General features: G+C 31.5%; 1 protein-coding gene across 1 annotated transcript in view; it reads right to left on the bottom strand.

Moving 5' to 3' along the window:
• The window catches only part of LOC148273921 (protein grainyhead-like), a 114,429-nt gene that overhangs the window by 19,682 nt on the left and 77,218 nt on the right, over window positions 1–17,529 (bottom strand). Inside the window, exon 5 of the mRNA XM_088237904.1 lies at window positions 7,705–7,816. Coding sequence (XP_088094030.1) covers window positions 7,705–7,816 — 112 coding nt within the window. The remainder of the gene's footprint in view (window positions 1–7,704; window positions 7,817–17,529) is intronic.

The raw sequence follows: 17,529 nt of genomic DNA, 5'->3' as shown, positions 1-17,529 counted from the left end.
TAACAAAGTTTCAGCTTTCAATTTAAAATGATTTGAATTACCGAGACAGTTTCATTTGCAATACCATATACTGAGTATTATAAGTTTACCGAGAAAAGTTTCAACTGCGTCCAGTTATTCAATATAATTTGAGAAACAATGTTCACAAATTGTTTTAAATAATACAGGGTCAGTGTCAGATGGAGCCTTGTTATTCCAATGGGTCAATCTATCACCAGTGACCGGGTTTTATCGTGACTGACATCGTCAGACTGGGTTTCTCCAGTCTTAAGCTTCGAACGTTAGTAAAACTGGCGCTGGGTTTCATACGCCGAATGATGTAGTCGCACACGTGACCGCTGCTGGATAAAAGTATGATGTCACCATAACTGAGACGATTGGTCCGTTCGATTAATGTTGTCATTTGCCGGGTTTATGATTGGCCAACCAATACATAAACAAAAGTAAAAACGCACTAAAACGTATACATTGTCATGTTTTTTCTTGAGTAATTTCTTCGTAATTTCGGTTAGCACTACGCTTGAAAACACCAACAGCCGACAAGACAGAATCCCGATTCTCTAAGTTATGGCAGTGATTAAAATTTGCACGTTTATGTGTTTGTTATTTCTAATACAGGATAAAAAAACAAATAAATTACTTGATTTAAGTGCTAAAAGAGTAAAATCGTTGTACAATGTATCATGCTAAGTATATTATGTGCCCTTAAAACCTACGCTAAATTATTATTTTGATATTAATACACATGCTTTAATAAGAAATATATATTTAAAAGATGACACTTCCAGCTTACGCAAACCACTCATAATATTGTTGTGTACGTAGTTTTTGTTGTTATAGTTAATAACTTTTATGAGTGGTTAAGTTAAAACAGTACAAAAATGTTTTATTATTTTTTAGAATATTTATGAGATGCTGGAAACCTGTCTACTTAGGGAGTATGATGTTTATTAAGTTTATTATGAATAGATAAGCGTGAAAACAACTCAGATTAGATCAATAATGATGTTTTTTTTATCAAAGTGGTTTTTACGTTAAAAGTATCAAACTATTCTTATGTATTAGTTAAAAATAAAACACCACAAACAAACCACTAGTTTTAAGTTTTGTATCAAAATGATCAAAGCAGCCTCCGTGACACACGCACTGAGGGTCCTGGGTTCGATTCCCGATGAGAATACAAAAAGTAAATGCTATTTATTTTTAGCCTGGGTGTTCTGTGCGGTAAATCACTACTGTAATTCGGGGTTCTGGACTGTTGTAATGAAAAAAAAAACAGGTATATGAAACCTTCTATAAATTCAAATACATAGAGTAAAAATTTACTCTCGTCGATGCATTGGTATTAGTAACTAGAAATATCGATACTTAAAAACCTTTTTGCATATTATAATTCATTCTATTTTATGCATACAATTATAATATTTGCTAAGTGTATTTGAACAGTTCCTCGATCGTTAATACCTAAGCGTTGTGTAATTAAAACAAAAGTAGATAATTGTGTGGTTCCTAATTAACAAACCCGTAGATTAGCGTATTCAATCCGTGAATTTGAATTAACAAATTAAAAATGACTCGACATAGATCTTGTTGCGGAAAGGAAAATAGCAAATGTTTCCAAAAAATAAAAATTAAAATTAAAAAAATTTAGTAAAAATATGCGTTTGATATTGTGAAATCATTGATGTAGATATTGTGTAAGTAAAACCGAATTCTTGAAATGAAATTTTACTAAATTTAATTACGATTTTTTGACAAATTTTATAAAATTCGTTTATTTTGTATAAAAAAACAATACGTACATGCCCACGTATTTTTTTAAAAGTAGAAACCGATTTACCGATAAAATGTATTGTTATCTAAAATTAGTATATTATATTAATAAGATATAATAAAACACGAGTTTAGTACATAGGTCTAACAATTTTCGCAAAAAACTCAAATAAATATAAAATAAGTATTTTTTTTAAGACAAAATTATTAAAAAAATACTGATCAAAACATCGATAGGTATATCCTATGTTCATAATGCCATTTAACAATGAAATGTGTAAATAAAGTGTAATAAAATATCATTTAAACAAAATAACTTTCCAAGAAAAAATATAATTACGAACATTTGCAAGTAAAAATGTCTGAATTTGTAATGGTTTAAGGGTGGTTCCGAGAAAAGTGTATAAAGGTTATTTTCGCCTTTATAATGCGAAAACATTGCTAAGTCAGATAACGCGCATTAAAAAAAGCACCGAAGCAAGCTATGAACGTAAAAGCTATCGATAAGGTATTCGAGAAATTAGCATATTAATCGATTTTATAACCCAGCTTCCTGTGTTTATAGCAACTAACTGAGTGCGGTTATTTATACTGCGCACTCTTTTCTTCTGTTATCTTAAATTACATCTTCTGAGGAACATTAGAGTAACTTCCACACTATATTTGGTGCCAATTTAACAACGGCTTGTTGGAAATTCAGTGGACTTGTGATATCATAATGTTCAATTAAATATGAGAATAAATTATTTCCTGAGATCTTAATTCAGGGATTAATTGTGCGATTAGTTGAATGTACCGATGCTTAATTGAATAATCAAAGTATAATGCTTTTAGTATCAAGTACTTTTTATCACTTAGCAAGAATTAAAATGTTTTTTGCAATTGATATCTACTTAATTATTTTTATTTACTTGGGGGTTAAAACTGTCAGTAGGGTCGCCGTGAGTCACATCTTGCTGGAGGATGTGATTCTTTAAAATGCTGCGAACGCCTAGTTGCATTCCACCGGCAACACTACTGACTAGTCCTACTCGTTAGCGTCCACGTCGCGAATCCTGGGCAATGGAATCACACTCATAACGGTGTGATCATCGCAGATAACGAGAGGATGAAAGGCGAGTTTTTGGCGCCTCCAAACCAGAACCAACCAGCTACGGGAAGGTAACCCCAACAGAAAATCCTCCAGAGAAGGCAACAGGAAACCACTCTGTTAATCTTTTCCCAGGAATCACTACGGCGAGTACATCAATAAGCAGTCGTCCTGGCTGCGAAATGTATTATTAGCGCAGGACAGATACACATACTTTCGCTGTAGTGATCGCCAACGTCGGGGGGACCCGGCAAGGCACTAGAAGAAGAAGATCTACTCAACATTGTCATGGTCTTTATTTTGTATGTAGTCATGTAAACGCAGTGGGCCTAGATGCACTCATTAAGTGTTGAAGATTTTCGCAAAGTTTGTCAAAATGCATCGCATTTGGAATGAGATAAATACTCGTATAAACGTATATTGTCCTATGCGTTCATTCTATATTACATAAATTACAGCCAACAATTCTACCTGTAAGGTTTGGTAGACAATTTTGAGATTTAATTTTTTAAATATGTAGGTACCACTAATAATTTGAAAGCTTTGCAAAGGATTAAACAAAAATTAATGTGCCAATGCATACAATATTATCATTATATAAAGAGTTTTAATCAGTTAAAGTAGTGGAACTCTTGTATATATTCTTGGTTAGAAGCCATATGATCAAGCTCTATGATCTCCTTTTTACAAAATTCACATAAAAATGTTGAAAGAGTTCAACGATTTCATCGTTCAAATCATGTCTGTATAAATATTTTATGATGTTCCATACTTACGATTAATTTGAAAAAACACCTTATGCTAACGAACTAATGTTTACTTATTTTATGTACACTATATACCGGCTTTTTAAAAATGTATTTTAGAAAATAAATTTTTAGTAAAAAAAAAAAAATTTCACCTTATGTACGTTGGTATAAAATAGTTAAATATACAAGTTTTTTAATTGACATGGACTCTACAAAATGGTGGCGAGAAAAATATGAAATCTGGCATTGGCCCTTTTAGATCCAAGCCACAGAATTATTGGCTGCTTTGAATTAATTTAAATACAAATGTAAAATGGGCATATTACATTAAAGGTAGTTTTAACACAACAGTGGCATTTTGAATATTGACCTTTGTGTTAATTGGTTAGAAGTCTATAACATTAAACTCCCAGCAATTAATCGATATCTTTGCTACTGGTTATCCAAGCATCATTAGTCCGAGAATACCTCTATATTACCGCTAATGACAGGTGCTGCTCTAGCCTTAATGAACCTTTCGAATTAATGTGGAGACGATATGTCAAGTTCAAAAGTATCGATTGCTTTTTGTTAATCATCATTTGGAAATAAAAATAAATGTATTTGTATTAAATACAACTGATGAATAAATAAAAATGTACCAAGGCTGTGTTCTTGGCAACGTATGTACCTTTGAATCTGATTTAAGTATAAAAAAATAAGTACATTTTATATTTTAAGAAAATTTTGGTGGTACGATGATCAAATCCTTTTTGTGTTGTACATTTTGAGCATTAAATAATTATTCTCGATTGATAGAATAATTTTTATACTAAAAACACGTATTAAATATAAGTAAAGGTGCCGTGGCGCAGTTGGTAAGACGGCTAACTGTGAAACTGGCGTCGTGGGTTCCATTCACGCCAGTTACAAGAAATAAATCGGGTGTGGTATATCTTTAATACTTTCCTTTTGCATTCTCTCTTTCCCATAATCTGACAAGTCTCTTGAATAGAGACGTAGTGGGTTATTCAATTGATTTTTATTAAAAACAAATGTAAATACTTTATATGTTTTCATTTCATTATTACAATTAATGGATTTATTTCGTTACAAGAAAATCGGGTTCTTTTGATTGACTCAAGTAATTTGTTTATGAGGGAATTCTTAACTTGTACGAGTAAATATTTGTGTGAAAATCAATACTCGGCGACATTACCACGGTGCGACAAATCTCTCATGTTTTTCGTTTCCCCACATACTTTTTTCGTTTATCAACAAGCAAACAAAATTGTTAACCAAGAAGGAATTAAAAATCGTTCATGGTCATTTAAAATTTTATAAATCAATTAACTCATTCACATCTCATTAAAGCTGTCGACATTTTGGCGTCCCTTGACATTTCTAGAGCAATATCGCAACACCGTCGATTGTCCCAGGATATCATTACAACCATTACAGAGTTTCCTTAACTGATTGAGATATTTTTATGAAGCTATAAAATACATACATTTGCACTTAACGATCTTATTTGTAAGTATCGCTGATTTCAATCTTGTACGATTAAAACTAGCTTCGATTACATTTCGTGTCGACAAAACTTTTATTTTGATTTTGTTTATACTAAGCGGCTAATGCATATCTTCGAGTTATTTCCTTAAGATTCACCTTATGAGGAGGTATTCATTACAATTGATTTAAATTTATTATTTAAATACTTAACGCCTTTTTCATGTATGTGCATAACATCACCGATTAGGGTCACTCTAAGTTATTGTAATTAAATATTGTAATCATGACAGCATATGCTAAAAAGACATTAGCTGCGATTTGAATACGTAATATAAATATAAATGAATATATACACTATGTTAGTAATTCGATTTTATGATATTTTGAGTATCCATTCTAAATGTTTTCATCGTTTTAAATAACAAAAAAGCATATAAGTATAATGAGTTCCCATAAATTGATTTTTAAATGTATTTTTTATTGCAGGTTTTTAGACATGCCATAAATTTAACAATAATTATCTTTTCGCATTTAAATACTAATTTGAAATCTCCTTAAATCCAGGTTGTATGAAATTTGTTTCAGTGTTTGAAAATTTTATGTTTATTTTAATGTAAAAAAGAAAATTTTGACCCTAAGGTACGTATTACAAAAGTACATGAATTTAAAAAAAAATTCTTGCAGCATCTTTTATCGAATTCTTCGAGAGCAAATTTTCTTAGACTTCCGTAGTCTAGACGCGGAACACTGAACAAAAGGTATCAGACTAATTTAAATGATAAGTAAAATTTTGATAAGATTGTAAATATTTAGTTAAGTTTACGCTTGTTCCTTGACAAAGGAACATAATTGTTTTAAAACCGGTCACACGTTGAGTTCAATTTAATGATTAATTAAAACAATTACACCCAATTAAAAATAGTGTATTTTACCAAATTATGTAAGCAAACTTTGGCATACCCTAAAAAGCAATATGCAGGCAATAAATTGTTTGAAAATGTAATAGTATAAAATGAATTCGTAAGCTAAAGCCCTGACGTACTTTAATTTTCTAGTTAGCCGAGGAAAATTCTCTGTGTCTTATTAACGAAAATAAAAAAAACTAATAGAGACTTGAATAAATTCTCGCTGTTTCTCGAATTTTTATATCGGCAATACTATAGCCAACTTTATCGTGAAGCTCCACTATTAAGCTTGAAATTACAGCATATATTATTCCGCCCACAACATATTTTTTCAAAGTGTTATTAATGTCGAATTTCGTGCCAAAAGAAGAGTGTTTACAAGGAATTTCACTGCATTACTTTTTTTTAAAAATCTGTAGCTGAAGCCCAAAGGATTCTTGTGGAGACTTACAGTGATCGTACTCTGTCGGAACATCACATAACACCATCATCTCTGCTCTGCGTCATGATCAGCTGGGTGTAGTGTATTAAGAGCTCCTCAAACCCAAAGAAACCATCACGAGAGATCGCTGCCTAATTGAAGCGTTTGAGCCGAGCACTGGAGGAAAAACGGCCGCAATACGAGGAGAGACACGACAAATTAATTTTGCAACGACAACGCTTGGCCACATGTTGCAAGGCCAGTTAAACATACTTGGAAAAGCTCAAATGGGAAGTTCTACCCCCCCCGCCGTATTCAAGGGACATCACTCTTTTCGATTACCAGTGGTTTCGATAGATGACTCATGGCCTGGCCGAGCAGCACTTCTATTATCACGAAGATGTTGAAAATTGGCTCGATTCGTCGATAACCTCAAAAGATGAGTCGATCTTTCGAGACGGTATTCGTATGCTGCCAGAAAGATTTTTTATATTTTTTTTTATAAATATATTTCACAAATTGTACATGTTTTTTTCATTCTATACAAATCTACTTTTATACATTAAGTAAATGTTATAACTGTAACTCTCCAAAAAGGAAATTAATTCTTGTGCTTGGAGAGTGACTTACACTGTTAGAGTTATTTATTTATTAGAATTGATATAATTTGAAATATTCGAGGACACGATAAAAAAATAATTTATGGGATATAAAAAGAAAAACAGAAAGAAATAACACATTCATACTAATTAAAATTGAACGCAGTTTTTACCCATGTTCAATAAATTTCTTTCAATTTACTTTGAATTCATTTATTGATATAATATTTTTAATAGTTTTTAGTTCATTGGGGAGATTATTGTAATTTTTGACACCTTTGAAGACAAAGCTATTTTGACCATGACTTGTGTGGAATTGAGGGATTTTAGAATATTAATTTGGTATCTGAGTGACTTATCCGCCTCAAATTATTTTATTTTTTCTTTATAAATTCGTATAAAGGAATTTATTTTATAAATAGTGTCTACTGTATGAAATTTAAATAATTTATTTGGAATTTCCGTATTGAATGTCAGGGGTTTCTTAAAATTACTTTAATAATTAATCTTTGTACTATTTTAATGATGGGAGAAAGTATTCGCTAGCGATGAACAATACTTTCAATAAAATTTTCTCTGTCAATTTTTAAAAACAAAGCGTTATTTTTCCCGAAAACACAGCGAGAACGTTCAAGTCCCAATACATATTAAATAATTTAAAAATTGTTACACTTACCGGCATCTAATATTCTTTGTTTGACAGAATGTTGCCTCCCGTGCCAGAACTGCCAGGCTTTGATTTCATCTTCGGGTGATTTTTCTTCTCTGAACATCAGCATTACTACGCTCTGTGGGCAAAAAAAAACAACAAAATGAATAACACGGTCACGATATAAAAATAAAACTGAATCAAACCCATTCAATCTGAAAGAATACAAATTAGATTTACACGACGGAAATATACTTAATTTTATTACACTGGTGAGTATGTTTAATTTATTGTTCATGTCATGTACTTATTTATGTTGATTTTGACAGTGATTTGAGCGATCATAAACCTTAATGTCACTCCATTAGTTTTCTAATTAGCTATTGGTGACAAGCGACAGAATTATAATTGATGTCTTTCATTATTTTTTTGCAATAATACATAACCATTTGAAATGCGGAAGTTCTGTGCTCCGGGAAATTGGATACATAAAAAGTTCTTACATGCGGTAAAAATTAGAGCATTGAATTAAACAACGAAATATTTATTTGAAAACGGTGTTTTAACACTAGGATATTTCATAGTTTCTGGACTGGCACCTGAAGCGTAAGACTGATCATCTTTCCTTCATGTAACAAAAATTATCAAGATACGCTGCGATTGGTGTATCAATGCAGTGCCCTATTCACAACTGGGTGCGGAAAAGGAATGATGATGATTAATTATTGGACAACGAACTATGCCACAAGTTCTTGCTAATCAACTACAGCGTTGGATAGATTTACGGTCTCACCAATCAAGACAATTTACCGACGCCAACTAGTGACATCACCGGAGGAGTATTTTCAATATTTAAAAAACTAAAAAAAATCTTTACGATAATAAAGCGATGCATACAATTAAAATTATAAAAATTGGCTTAGTTAGATAGTATTAAATTGGTTAAACCCATTAAAAATAAAAATGAAGTAAAATAAACGATTCTTTAAAATAACTTTTTTTTTGCAACATGTGCAAATAACCGCGTCTTAACTCATTTTTGACGAAGCTAAAATTCCTCAGATCTTGGAAGCTCTTATTTTACTAGATGTACCTATTTAAAGGTTACTGAACATTTCTGCAGGTACTTTTAGCAAGCCAGGCCTAATTGCCCTTTTCATTAAGGTAGCATGTCTCCCAACGGCCTTCCCACACGCCAAGGTATGGGCGCCCCCTGCCCCGGGGGCGGGGGCGGGGCAGCCCCAAGGCCCTGCCATGGCACGCACGGAGCCAGACGATGATGGCCCTTTTTGAGGTCAAAGCACACTTAACTTGGCACAAATCACACGAAATTATTTTTGCATTAAACTGTCGAAAAACGCAACGAAATGCAAGATTTTTGGTACCAAAATTCTATTTTCACCTTCAAGAAAGTATGTGAATACTCGTATTGACTACATTAGTATTTTTTTTATAAAATAAATATTTGGATCGTTGTTTCACCTAAGTATTTTAATTTTAGAACAAATTTTATTTTATTTAATTTTAATTTATTCGTAAATAACCGTTTAAGTTTGATAGTGAAAATTGTTGGTAGAAATTCATTATTTATAACATACTAAGTTCTTCAAAACGAAAGCCATTTTCAGAAAGAGTGTACGAGTCTGGATTTTGTCTTAAGAGAAGAGACCATTGCAGGAGACTGCTGCGAGATATTGCATATATTTATATACTATAGAGCGTTTGTCCAGATGTTTATTGAAATATATGTATGTTTATGTAATAATATTAATTTTTTTTTTTGCTATTACATATAATAAAATTTACGGTATTAATAATATGGGCATTAATTTAATTAACATGATTCGAGATCTTGACTGCCGCTTTACATTTTCCACTCATTTAAACAATATCAAAGAAAAAGCCCCAAAGATGTTAGGATTCATATACAGAACATGTTAACTTTTTAAACATGTATCATCGATCATTTGTTTATACAATTCATTTGTTCGCAGTAATTTGGAATTAGGACACTACATTGCATAACTCACAATAATTTAATTAAATCTCTCAAAAGAATTCATTCATAACCTAACATTTAAATGTAACCTGAGCAGAATTCTTTAGTCTCGTGATCAGCGCCTAGAACATTTTGGTCTAGAAAGTTAGAACTTAGGAGACGGATTTTAGACTTGATATATTTTTGTAAGATAATTAATTGTAATGTTGATTCTACATTTTGTTTAGATAATTTACCCCTGAATGTCCCCAGTCGGCGATTAAGATCGTACACTACATTGTATCTTCCAACCTTCAATAATAATATGGCGCACTTTAATGCATTATCACGTATGTTAAGATTATATAATAATGCAGAAATTAATGCTGATCTTCAACGACACATGAAATCATTATAGGATAACTGTGATGTCGTGAAAGCGATGAAACTGGCAACTGGTTATACCGAATTTGTGGATATAAGTATCGCTAGTCTTTTATTTCTATAAAAGAGTAAAAAACCATGTTAGAAAACAGGAAAAAAGTTGTAATAGAGAGGGTTTCGAGCCTCGGACTTCTAGATCCGGAGCCCGTGATACTACTACGGGACTGCAATCCGTCTAAAAATTATTCTGCATAAATATTTGACAGAACAGAAACGGAGAGCAATAACGAAAAGGGACATGCAAGTCACTTATTAGACATGTCATTGGCTCGTTTGAGCGAACACTCTTTAAACTGTGTAATATTTGAGTGAGTGGAGATAAAATTTTAATCGATATGAGTTTTCTTTATATTCCTGATTAAAGGCAGTAAAAACTCTTAAACCATATTTACTTAATCGATATATTATTAAGTTACCTGCGTAAAACGGAGTAAAGACATTTTAAAATGCCCAATTAAAATTCAATCACTCATAAATGAAAGGCTTACCCCTAAATAGCGGCTGGTTGAATAAAATAAATTTCTATGGATGTTAGTTCGCAATATTTATGTTTGAGATTTTATATGTGACTTTGCGTCCTAGGAATTTTATTAAATTAAACTTAATTAAGAAGATAAATGGGCGGATATAATCTACTGCGCCTCCAAGACTTTAAAGGGGGAAACAATTAGAGTAAGAAGTAATTTCCTGATAGTTATAAGATTATAATTAATGCTTATTTTTTTCAAAACAATTTCGACAAATATGTACTTCCTTGAAAATGACCACAACTAAAATAAAAACCAAAAAAAATCAACTGTCTTCTAATGTGTTAGGTAATTTACTTTAAAAAAAAATTAAGTTAACACGAAACAATATCAATGTTATAAAAAAATTGTTACCTTCTTTAAAAAAATCATACATAGGTATGTACCCATATTTTTGATTATTGATATGCAATTAAACCCCTAGTTAAATTGAATCATCATTTGCTGGAGTGCCCTATTACTACCTTTCAGTGGTGACAGGGCACTCTATTGGAACTCCAATTCCAGCGTATCTAGGTTATTTTTAAAGGAAGGTAAGGTGATCAGCCTAACGCTAGGTGCCAGTCTGGGAGCATTGAAATATTGCAGCTCAGAACGACATTTAAAATCAATATTTTACGTTCACCCTACCGGGAATCGAACACGGACCTTAATAATGGAAGGCTAACGCACCTACTACTATGCATCGAAGTAAACCTATCTCGGCTCAATTATACATTTCAGGAATTTTACCTGAGTCCAGAGTTCTGGTTCTTTTTCAAACTCAGAACTGTATTATTTATCTGCCTCGGCACACAATTATTATATTTAATACTAATTAAATGTATAGTTTGCTTCCAGGTATTCTATAATTAGACACGATACGGCAAAACAGGTGTTGTAAATGTAGAAGCTTTGTAAAACAATATCCAGGGTGACTGGTCACATCCACGTTAATTGGGTGGTTCCTATTATAAAGCAATACTAATTGTATCAAAAATGTACGTATAACGATGCGAGGTAGAACAATTTTATCACGCTGGCGCTGATAGCATTTTCGTTTCTCCAAATCGAATGGCCACGTAAGTTAATAAAGAGTTCACGTACATCGGTCCACCTGTTTCCGTCAATTAAGATTTTCCAAAAAAGGCTTCGGATTGCATTATCGAAAAAGACACCTGTAATTGCGCTATCGGACAATGTATGCTCGTACTTATCTAAGATCGGAGCCGACATCTCATTATATTCCAGCACTAGTGCCATCTGGATGCTCTACATGTAACTAATTAATTAGCCCAGATGCTTCGGTCGACGAAAGATGAGTTCCTAAAATGTCACGATACATTGACATTATTAACATGAAGGAATCTTGTCAAATAAAAAAGCCAAAACATGAAAAAAATCTCGATTTAAATATTTCCATTAACATATACGATACAAATCCATGAATTTTAGTTTAAGTAAGTAGTATACGCTATTAAGTCTACACTAATAATGAATCTGTAATATCACGTTGCTTCAACTCCGATAGGATGAATTTTATAAGTAATTTCATATCAGAAATTCAACTTGTGTTTCCATGAGTGACGTGAGTCACTAACCTGATCGTGGTATAATTACCGAGATAATTCTTGAGAAAATGACACTGGAAGAGTATTAAAATACTTTGTAAATTACTATTAAATTCATCGGAAGAAAGAGAAATCTTACGTACTTAAAGTATTCGACCTGTTGTATGCACTAGAAAATACATATATTTTGAGAAATGATGGATCAGCTACTAAGTTTATTTTAGACCCTCAATTCTTCATATTTTTGTGACGGTAATCTGATATTATTACTTGTGACTGGAGATATAAAACTATGTAATATAAACAGCTAACACGGACGCTCTTGGTTGTAAAAACAATCTTGCGTAAGAAATGTTTTAAAAGCTGATTGTATGTCTTAATGAACAATTTTAATTAATATTTTATTGATTACTCTTATCGAGAATGATCTTCGTATCTTCGTATATCACGCAGTGATTTTGTTGTGTACAGTAATACCAGTATCTATTTTCTTAGATAGTTATCTGTATTATGTGCGAGCATTTAATTAAAATGTAAAATTTTTAATCAGTGAAAGTTATTTTAAATGTGCTCACTTAAGTACTAAAATGTAATACAAAACAAGAATAAATGGGTGTAAGGTATGTTATTAGTTAAAACATTTTCGTCATTTGCATGCTTTTGAATGCATTTAAGGAATTATAGATAAACATCCCAATTTTAAGTTTAAAGAAATCATTCCTAAAAGCTCATACAGAGCAACATAATGCACCTAAAATTCAATCAATTTTATTTAGAAATGTTCAAAAAGATTACACGAAAAAACAAAATTGAAAATATAGATTTCGACTCCGGTTTTTCTTAATTTAGACATTTCTTCAGTCAAAGAAAAAATATAAAAACACTTAAGGGAAAATAAGATAGTGTTGTGAACTTTGGATCATGTTGATCAAAATCAAAGTTCATCAAAAATTAATTTTATAACTTTCCACATTATTTTTTTTTTAATGCACGGAAAAGTACCCATGTGAATGTTTAAGTCGGCAAGGGTAAAATCATCTGAACCATTTACTAGATGCTATTATAACGTTGTAAAATGCTTACAGTATTATATCTGTCTAATAAGGCTTCATTATGCAAGGCATATGGACGCCCTAAGATCGTGTCTCATTACTTATCAAGAAAAGATGACATTTTTCTAGATAGGACAGGAAATTACATGGTAACGCACTCAGCGATTGAAGTCTTTATCACATTTATTGAAAAGCTCCGATAGATCAGCTTAGTAAGAGAAAGCTCTAGTGTTGAAACTATACCCACGCACTTGTGGATCCAAATATCGATCGGTTATTTTGTAATCAATCAAAATATTTGACACGTTTGTCAACAGATTTTAAATAATTCGTTCACAGCTGGTGTAGTTTTAATTATAATATTACATCATGTGCAAGTGAGACAATGTTTCGTTCATGCATTATACGTACATATAATAAACGCCTCTGAACACATTTTCATAAAAATATCAGTGGTTCCATTTTGAAAATAGTAAATTACATTGAAAAAATAAAGTACAATATTTTTTATATTTTCGGCAGTTATCATGTGAAGCTGTAGATGCCCGTAATCAAAGTCTTATATTTTTATAAAAAAATCTTTTTATTTATTAGCAAAATTTACATTAATTGATGACCTATACAACTACAAATATAAAACACCCACATCTTTGTTTTTAATATTTAAATGGTTATTTTTACGAAAAAAACAACAAACGTTTTAGGTAAACAATCAAGGGTGCGAGAGAAATATCATTCGATGGATCCTTGTTCCAGTAATCAATAGCAAATCAAAATTATAATAACCTTAAAATGCCCTCACAGAGGCATGCACTACAGTAGTCTCTTCAGCGTGGGTTTACTAGTTTAATATGTAGATTTTGTACTTATTATAGATAATTTTCAAACTGTCACGTCAATAGGTCATGAAAGTCTCAAGAAATTTGTGCGATACTTCATAAATTAATGTAAATGATTTCATATTTGTAAGAAAACTCAGAACTCTGTTAACAATAATTATTACCTCAACGACATTCAAGTTACGTATCTTTAAGCATTATTTTACGTCTTTATTTCGTTCGCACAATATCTTGAGCAGTAAAATTGATATTTTATTGAAATGAGTGCAGGCGAGTCTCGCTACCGTAAGAGCTTCAAATGAACATTTTGTTTAATGGCAAAATGTTATCGTGTTTGCAATGTTCTTTTAAGATTGTTTGAGGTGGTAAAATCTCTAATCATTTATATTAAAGCGTTTAATTATGTAATATACAGTCTAACTAACAGAAAATACAAAACATATCAGGATAAGTTAAAAAAATACACTATAAAAGTCAGTCTAACGAAAAACACCTAGAGTTATTTATTTATTTATTAACGGACATTTTCCATGTATACAATTTATAAGGTTTAAATATTACAATCAAAGAATAGTTTAAAACATAAAAAAAAAGAAAAGAAGCATTGACAAACATAAGGGACATCGAGACAAGATCTGGATAATTTTTTTAGTGCTCGTTTAAATCGTTGTAAACTTAAACCAAAAAAGTCCAGTTCTTGTCTTGAATTAACAATACGACAAAGGCGGGTCATTGGAGAATTTAGGCCATAGTTTGTTCTATGCTGATCGATGAAGTACTTCATTGTTTCTCAATCTACGAGTCGGAATATTGAATTTTACTTGTCCCTGTAATGATGGAACATCGATGTAGTATGCCGAACATATATATAGAATCAATATTAGTTCTACGTTTTTGTAGACTAGAAATATTTAACATTGACTCTATTTCAGCATAAGAATAATTATCTCTCTCTAGTCCGAGCATCCACGCTATTTTTCGAAGCGAGCGATGTTGGACTGATTCAATGTGATTTATGCGATTGACATAGAATGGAGACCAGACCATGGAGGCATATTCTAGAAGAGGGCGAAGAGTTGAATCTATAAAACGTTTATCACAGGATTGAGTGCGATCTATCGTTTATTTTATTTCTTTATATTTAAAGATCGGATAGAAAACTTAAAATAACGAGGGTGGGTGTTATAGTCATTGGACATGTTATGGTAATTAAACATCAACTCTAATGGTAAAAAATAAGTCCATGGAAAAATATACCTCCAACATAAAATAGACACTTTTTATGTGTCCGTTTGATTTAATTATATAATAAGATGTCCAATTACTATATCACCCACCCTAAATCATTTGATTACAATTTGAAGACAAATAATAAGCATATGTACAACAAAATATTATTATGATTGAAACAACAAGAATAATTATTGACATGCTTTTTATAGCAGTAAAATTTACAGTTACGCATAAAGGGCTGAATTAATTAAAGAAATAATTTCCTGGGGCGACGGGAACAAAATATTAAATACCTTTTTTCAAGTTGAGATTATGACAACTCCAATAAGAAAAGCGATTTGTAAAAGTAAAGCCTTCCTTGAAGTAATTAAATCCAAATGTTTATCGCGTTATTTCACTGAACGGAAAATTTAATTTCTTGAATGTAATAGTGGTTATTATTTATCAATAATTAAATTAAATATTAATATTGAAGTCCAGTAATATCGTACCTATTATTACGGCGGGATCAGAAAACATTAAAAAAAATATGTATTGGCAGGATTAAATTTCATTTATATCTGAAATTCATTGCAACAGAGAAGGAAAACATTTTTGGGGGCTAATGACCCGTCATTGGCTGGTTTATGTAGGCACTTTACATACTGTGTAACATTCACTATTCTGCCTATGATTAAAAAAGAATATTTCCTAAAATCTTGAAGTATAATGTATATTTTGTGATTTTTGAGGTACGTTGCAATGAATTTGTGGAGGTGTATAAAATAACAATAATAATTAAAAAAAACCTCAATTAATCCCTAGGGAGGGAAATTCAGTCTTGCCTACAAACATTCGGATGTACACAAAATACCGTGTTTTTTATATATTTATTTATGCTTATTTGATATCACAAGGCACGTTTTTGGACGCTGTGTTGTAGCTATCAATCTTTAATATTACAAAAATCTATGAAGTTTATGCTTGTTTGTTAGTCTATAAGGGCATTAAAATCAATAAATAATAAAATTATGGTGTGTAGAGAATAGGAAAATTAATAAATCATTGTCAGGAAATACAGATAAAACGAAGAGTATTGAAAACACTTCAGTTGGTGCATTGTTAGGCAGCCCCGTTGCGAATCAGGAAGGGAATTCTTAACACTTAGACGTGTAATTGCTGCCTCTGGAGAGAGATTAGCTTAAACCCCTTCGTGAATGTGATTCTTCTAAAACCTTCAATGTAATAATATAGTTAAATGGCGGGATGGCCCGTAATCTGAGGCTGGGATGGCTGTCGGCGATAGAAATTAATGTTAAAGATTTTATCAATTCTATGTGCGCACTTCTTCCTAACAGGCGGCAGGTTTGATAAAGAAAGAAGGGGAAAATTTAAATCATGCATTATATCGCGGTTATGATGGGATTCTGGAAATACAAGATTGTACATATCTATTTAACAGTTGCAGTATAAAAACGAGTGATCAGTTCCAATTTATTGAAAATAAATACCCACAGCAAATGTAGATCAAAATTATATGTTTTTTTGAAAGCTGATCGGAATGTTAAAATAATGAAAAAAAGGTTATCCAAATTTCACACTAAAAGCTGAAAATGTTTAATTTGATTTCCACATATTAAAAAACGTAAAAACGCTTTACTAGAAGAGTTCATTTGATGACATTTGCATTTAAAATCGTCTTTCAATTTTCGTTTAAAGATAAATGAAACATTCGTTTTAATTCGCAAATTTCCGACCTGAATATAATTAGTTCTAATTGTGCTTTATGCGGCGGGTGAATTAAATTAATATTTCTGCAGATTATTATTAGTGGGTATAATAACGCAAGTATTATATGAAGGCGATACCCATGAGGATACAAAATTCTAAAACAGATGTTTTAAATGCACAATTAAAACAAAATGGATAACCATCTACATAATAATTAAAAATACCACCCGTAAAAGAATAAAAACATACATTTCAAAACGCCTAGTATTCAAAGAAATACAAAAAGCCTCAGGTGAGGCGTTACTAAGCCAAAAATATAATTATGTAAATGATTGAAAAATAAGTTGGAGCTGAGGTAGATTGACCGATATAAAATAAATGTAATTAAATCCAATTATGCGGCATTGAATAGAGCATCTTACTGGTGGTCCATATCAAATATATAATCGAGTTAATAGCAGTTTTTATGGTAATTTTTCCATTGTACAGATCGATTGTGAGATAATTCTTACAATGGAT

This window comes from Micrasema longulum, unplaced genomic scaffold (assembly GCF_059751315.1).
Source record: "Micrasema longulum isolate JH-2025_06_02 unplaced genomic scaffold, ASM5975131v1 h1tg001802l, whole genome shotgun sequence".
In the NCBI taxonomy this organism is placed as follows: Eukaryota; Metazoa; Arthropoda; class Insecta; order Trichoptera; family Brachycentridae; genus Micrasema; species Micrasema longulum.
The sequence above is the reverse complement of the archived record's forward strand: the minus strand, read 5'-3'. Positions and strand labels throughout refer to the sequence as shown.